The sequence below is a fragment of the Humulus lupulus genome, chromosome X (assembly GCF_963169125.1).
Source record: "Humulus lupulus chromosome X, drHumLupu1.1, whole genome shotgun sequence".
NCBI lineage: Eukaryota > Viridiplantae > Streptophyta > Magnoliopsida > Rosales > Cannabaceae > Humulus > Humulus lupulus.
The window spans coordinates 25,958,161-25,965,129 of record NC_084802.1 but is presented as its reverse complement, the minus strand read 5'-3'; the positions used below and the strand labels follow the sequence as shown (position 1 = coordinate 25,965,129).

At 34.9% G+C, this 6,969-nt stretch overlaps 1 protein-coding gene and 1 non-coding gene across 2 annotated transcripts; one reads left to right on the top strand and one right to left on the bottom strand.

The window, feature by feature from the left end:
* Positions 1-335: 335 nt before the first annotated feature.
* LOC133805643 (uncharacterized) lies at positions 336-704 on the bottom strand. Its single transcript, XM_062243815.1, has one exon. The coding sequence runs from the start codon at positions 702-704 to the stop codon at positions 336-338; it is 369 nt and encodes a 122-aa protein (XP_062099799.1).
* A 1,332-nt stretch (positions 705-2,036) lies between these two features.
* Positions 2,037-2,143, top strand: LOC133807724 (small nucleolar RNA R71). The gene has a single exon (XR_009879622.1). It is a non-coding gene; the product is annotated as a small nucleolar RNA R71 (small nucleolar RNA).
* Positions 2,144-6,969: the final 4,826 nt, after the last annotated feature.

Here is a 6,969-nt window from a genome sequence, read left to right as displayed (position 1 = left end):
CATTCTTATTACCCAATAATTGACCCCGTTATGACAAAACCGCTAATCCATTATATATGACCGTCTCATGCCAAATAGCTCGAATATGTCTCCATAATGATGGGATCTCATTCATGAATCACAAAATGCACCCAAATACACAATTATGCTCTAAACGGCCCAAATTGCCAAAATAGTTTAATAAACAATTGTCGACCCACATGCATGTATATAACATCATATTATAATATAATTCACATAAACATGCATATATTCATTTAATGGCATAATTAAACAAGTATGGCCCTCCCGACCTATTAATCCAGCCATTAAACCGCATTAGGAATTTCGGGGCATTACAAGAACCGTTTCAAACAATGATGAACTGGTCGACTACCAATTTCAGCATTGGTTTTTCTCTTGGTGGTTTCCAAATTACTACCACCACTACATACCATATCCACTCTATAACAAGTTGGAATATCAGTTGCTGCAAAACCATTAAATGTTACCTCTTCGTTTTGCACTCGCAGCTTCAACTCTCCCTTTTGTACATCAATTAGTGCTCTCCCCGTGGCTAAGAATGATCTTCCCATAATAATGGGAATGTTTGCATCTTCCTCCATATCTAGAATAATAAAATCAGTAGGGAAGATAAATTTACCAACCTTAACTAAGACATCCTCGGTTACTCCACGAGGTTGCTTAAGAGAGTGGTTTGCCATTTGCAAGGACACGGTAGTCTAGTGAGTTATAAGCACCACATCAAGATTCCATATCCTCAGACTTCAAAAGAAGGCACTTGAGAAGCAGTTTTTGAAGTTTCTAGACATTTTTTCGAAAACTTCACATTAACATACCTTTTGCCGAGGCATTTGAAAAAAATGCCAAGTTATGTGAAGTTTATGAAGGAAATCTTGTCAAAGAAAAAGAAGTTGGAGGATTATGAGACAGTGGCACTTACAGAGGAGTGTAGTACTATTTTGCAGAAGAAACTACCTCCCAAGCTTAAAGATTCGGGTAGTTTTGCGATTCCTCGCTCAATAGGAGATAGTGTTAAGACCAAGACCTTATGTGATTTAGGGGCTAGTGTAAATTTAATGCCCTTATCTATTTTTCGGAAGCTGAAATTGGGAAAAGCTCACCTACCCTCATTCTTCTCAAGGTCAATAGGGTCTGCTTCTTCTCAAGGTCTTCAATAACCTATTCTTCTACCTTACCCTCATTCTCAGCATCAAATTTTGGTGCAGGTATAGACTTCTTGACTGGCTCTTCCAACTTCTTCCCACTCCTCAAAGAGATTGCATTGCACTGCTCTTTAGGATTCACCTCTTTATTACTTGACAAATTTCCTTGAGGCCTACTTTGTAATATATTTGCCAACTGACCAACTTGCATCTCAAGATTCCTGATGGATGACCGAGTTTCTGTCATAAATTGAGATTGAGAGTTGGTCAGAGTTAACAGTGCAGCTTGTAACTCATTTATCTTCTCTTGAGCAACAGGTAGTACCGGTGGTTGTAACGGTGCCTAAGGTGGAGCTTGATGCATAGGCTGTTGAATTTGTTGAGGACCCTGATTATTTCTCCATGCAAAATTAGGCCGATTTCTCCACCCTTGATTGAACGGGTTCGAGAATGGATTATTAGCTTGCCTATTAAAATTTCCCATCATATTCACTTGTTCCATGGGAATGGAGTTGTTCATCTCAACTACCATGCACTGTTCAAATGGGTGAGGACCGCCACAATTATGACATACCGCTTGGATTTTCATGACTTGAGTGGCCATAGAATTTTGTTGCAGTTGCTTGGTCAATGATGCAACCTGAGCAGTGAGAGCGGTAATAGCATCCAACTTATGCATACCAACTACCTTCTTATTTCTATCCCGATCACTAGGCCACTGATAGTTATTCATGGCCATTTCTTCATGCAATTCATAAGCCTTCATTAGCACTCTTGCTCATGAAAACACCACCTGCTGCAGCGTCAATAATGGTGCGAGTCGTCCCACACAAACCGTTGTAAAAATTATGGACTAGCATCCATTTTTCAATCCTATGACGAGGACACTTCCTCAAAAACCCCTTAAACCTCTCCCATGCATCATAAAGAGACTCTCCATCAAATTGAGAGAAGTTATTAATTTCTCCTCTTAACTTTGCAGCCTTTGATGGAAGGAAAAATTTAGCAATAAATTTCAGAGCTAATGGCTCCCATGTAGTGATTGAATTGGCTTGAAGAGAGTTCAACCAACTTTTAGCTTTATCCCGCAGTGAGAACGGGAACAATCTCAGTCTAATAGCATCATCGGTGACCCCATTATATTTAAAAGTTCCACACAGCTCTAGTAAATTGGCTATGTGTGTATTGGGATCCTCAGTAGGGAGTCCACCAAGCTGGACAGTAGACTGGACCATTTGCAGAATCGCCGACTTAATTTCAAAATTATTGGCTGCAACTGCCAGCAGTTGGACGCATGATTGTACTCCAGTAACAATGGGGAGTACATAGTCTTTGAGTGTGCGAACTGCTGGCTCAATAGCGTCCCTATTCAACCCATTGCCCTGATGTTGGGCCATCTCTGCTAACCGTTTTTGCTTTCTGTTCTGTATGCAAGTCCTCTCAATTTCAGTATTAATGGGAAAAAGATTGTCAGTCCCTTGACGTTGCATATACCAATTGGCACCTGAAATTAAGACTCTTAAACACAACTGTTAGAGACAATTAACACAGAAATATCAAATTAGAATAAAAAATAATTGTATTGATATTAATAAAAATCAATCCCTAGCAACGCCGCCAAAAACTTGTTCGCTAAAATTAATACGTAAGTATACGAAATCGACACAAGTAATACAATGATAAATAAAGATCATTCCCACGGAGATTGATTTACTAATTACCAGCAAATTAATTTTCTATTTCTATTTGGTCAACAATAAATTGGTTTCAAAAATATTAAAATAACAAAAGCAATAAACATAAAATAACACTATGAAAGAAAACAAATAATTGTAAAAGCTTCAAAAATAAAGAACTAGGGATTTTAATTCCATCAACTATTTACTTTATTATTTCGCTAATCAGACTTCACAATTCTTCTTCCTAAACTAATAGCGGATTAACAAAAACGATTAACAAAAACGATTCTTACTCTTTTTCAATAAACAAAAAAACTCAATTTACATGTGAATTTTCTACATTCTTGTGATAAATTCCAACACATAAAAGACATTGAACACAATAATCCGAAAACTACACAATTCATATAGGTATTTTCATCCAATATGAAAATTGTGATTATTCAATCATAGCATAATCAATTCTTACTTTTTAGATTTTGAATCAAAATTATAAATCATGCAAATGGTGATCAAGCATTCACAAGCATTAAGAACAAATCAAATAATTTAGAATAGAAGTGAAGAAAGAATCATTAAATCCTCGTAAAAAATAACAAAGATGCAAGTGATTACATTAAAAACCCTAGAAAATAAAATTAGTTCATACCCATGGCAAGAACAACCATAGAATAAAAAATAAACATAAAGAAAATTAGAGTAGAATAAAATGAAGCGTTGAGAATGAACGGAGATGCTCCACGGTGTGTTCTTCACTTAAAAATTCGTACTCCCCCCTAGTTTCCTTCTCTCCTCTCGACATTAGGTTTAAAACATAATTTTTTCTTCAGAAGCAATGCGAGTCGCGTCCCAACATTTCAAGCGCTGCGACCCGTGTCAATTTAGGCTTCGCATGGATGTTAAGCGCGCCGCGGCCCAACCCTTTCAGCTACGGGACCCGTGTAAATTTTCTGGGTAGACAAAGTTAGGCGCGTTGCAACCCTCTGTTCCTGGGCCGCAGCCTGTGTCAATTTTATGAAAAACAGGCTTTCTGCCTTGGACCGAGTCGCGGTTTAGCATCATAGCGCCGCAACCCTAAGCAATTTCTTCAATTTTTGTGCTTTTGGTCCCGAAAATTCACCGAAGCCATAAAATTGCTTCATGATTCATCTTTTCACGAAATCAACACTAAAAAGCAAATTTTTTATCATTTTTCTGCCAATTTGCTCCAATTGTTCTTTTCCTTTATTTATAAGCTAAAACCTGAAAACAAGCAAAAGCAAAGCATAATACTGCACTAAACAACTAAAAAGATTAATAAAAACTACCTAAAATACAACCTAAACACAACACAACACTAGACTCAACACCAAACAATTGGAAGGGATTGCTATTACTCTATCTGTCGTTCATACTCTCCATCATTCCTATTCTCCAACATTCTTACCAAACACAGTGTATTATGAATTTGGAGGAATAAATTCTCCCTCCACTTACCCCTTTCCCTCCTCCTATCATCCCTACCAAATAAGGAATTTTATCTCTCATTTCACTCTTTTTCCTTCACCCTTCCATTAATCCTTTCTACCAAACAAATGGTTAGTCTTTTATTTCAGATTGTGGTATTTGCGGTATAAATACTTAATGTTTTCGGTTTTATATACTTATATACCCAATCTTTTTTTTTTCGACGGCAAAAATCCCAACATTATACTTTTGTTGCATCCATCACTACGAGCTCCATTAAGTGCTGACAGGAATGATTAGGATGACGCATGTTAACATATTAGTGGTCCTATAATATTTATATAAAAAATAATATAAATATTGTACAAAATATAAAAAAATATTTTAAATAACAAAAATTGATTTAAAATAATAAATATAAAAACAAATAAATTACGTTTGAAAACAAATTTTAAACAAATCTAAAACCAAAGATCCATCTTCTCTACCCATTATTTTCTTCTTCTTCTTCTTCTTCACCCATTCGATTCTTCTTGAAGCTGATTCTTCTTCTTCTTCTAAATAACCCAATAGGAACATCCATTCAAGCTAAAAGCCAAGAACTTAATCAGATCCAAATTTAAGCATTCCAAAAGTTATATCCAGATCAAAATCTAATAATAAAAAAAATGATTCAAACACAAATCTACACTCCAGCAAAAATAAAAACAAACCTTAGATTTACACAAAATAATAAAACAAAATGGTATCACAGCCTCAATCCTCCATTGATGATACCTACTTTTTCTGGGTTTGCACCACCTTCTCTTTCGTTGAGTTCGCACCTCCATTGACGATGCCAAACCTCTTCGCCAACCAGATCTGAGTTCTATTCGTCTAGCTTTTGGCCGGAGTTCGCCAATCTGGTGGTGGTTCAGGTTGAGATAGCTTGCTATCTCTTTGACCCAAAGATAGGAACTGCCATGGAAAACTAGAAGAACAAACCAAGGCAAATAGAAAGAACAAAGAAGAAAGAAAGAGAAAAAAAAAGAAAAGGAGATGAACGATCAAGGAAGAAGAAAGAAAGAAAAAAAGAGAGGAGAAGAACGATCAAGGAAGTAGAAAGAAAGAGAAAAAAAAAAGAAAAGGAGATGAACGATCGGGGAAGAAGAAAGAAAGAAAAAAGAGAGGACAAGAACGATCAGGGAAGAAGAAAGAAAGAGAAAAAGAAGAAGAAGAAGAGGAAGAAGAAGAAGAAGAGAAGAACGATCGGGGAAGAAGAAAGAAATAGTAAAGAAGAAGAACGATAAGGGATGAAGAAAGAAAAGAAAGAGAAAAATGGTTTAATTTTTTAATACTATTTTATATTTATATTATTACAAAAAAATTAATTACTTTTTCTATATTTTAAACAATATTTAAAATATTTTTTTAATATAAATATTACTTAGACTACTAATATGCTGACATGTGTCATCTTAATTATCCATGTCAGTACTTAACGGACTTGGTAGTGATCGATGCAACAAAATTATAGCGTTCAGTATTTTTGCCATTGAAAAAAAAGATTGGGTATATAAGTGTATAAAACTAAAAATATTAGGTATTTATGCCACAAATACCCTTTTCAGATTTATATTTTTACGTGGGCTTCAGTTTTTAACTTTATTTGGGGTCATAATAAACCTTCAAAATTAATGCTATGTTTGGTAGAAGGGAGATACAGGTGAGAAAATAAAAAGTTAAATCTTTTGTTTCGCTAGATAGAGAAAACAAAGGAGAGGAGAGATGAAGGGAGACCTCTTCCTCCTAACTTTAAAAATTTAGTCCCTCAATTTGTAGGAATAATTAAAGAAAAAGATAAAATAACATATATGAAATACCATAATATCATTTAAAATAAAAAATATTTATGTTAAAAATGATAATATTATAATTGTACTTATTAATTTTTTCTCGATTACTTAATCTATAAATATTAGGGGTTAATCACATAGATCTATGTCTAACCAAAGGGGGTCCTTTGGTTAGAATTGGTCGATCTTTTTCCTTTTCTTGGTTTTATAAACTGATGGGTTTGTGTTTTGCTTTATGTTTCAAGTAACTTAGCAGCTTTTCAGGCAGATGCTCTTGCTCTTCTAGTGGCACCGAATTGACTCAAGTTCTAGGACTCTCGGTTAATTAAGTGTCTTTAGATTCTCTTTCTTGAGTTTGACTCTAAGTAGCAATAATGTTTATCAAAATAAATTGGGTGTAATTTTGTACTAACATTAAAGCTCTAATGTCTAATCTTCTGGGGGCATCTCTTTCATGTTGGTTGCAATTTAAATATTGTGGCTCATGGATTGGTTAAGCATGTCATTTGGCTAGATAATGAGTTTTCTTGGTTGGAAGTATATCATGAAAAAATCATCTGCCTCGACACACCTTGATGAAACTCATAGAAAGTGCATAATTTTTCACTCGGGTATCTGTTTGAGGTGATTTTTTTTTGAATTTGGGTATTTTTTGTGATCTACACATCTGAGATGTTTACATACACACTTGAGAAGTTTAAAGCTTCAAAACATACACAACTTTGAAAATATAGGGACATTGTTTTGAACTTAGGGGTGTTTTTAAGCTTTCAACTTCCCAAATGTGTGTGTACACATCTTAGACTTGTAGATCTCAAAAAAAAAAAAAAATACCACTTAAAA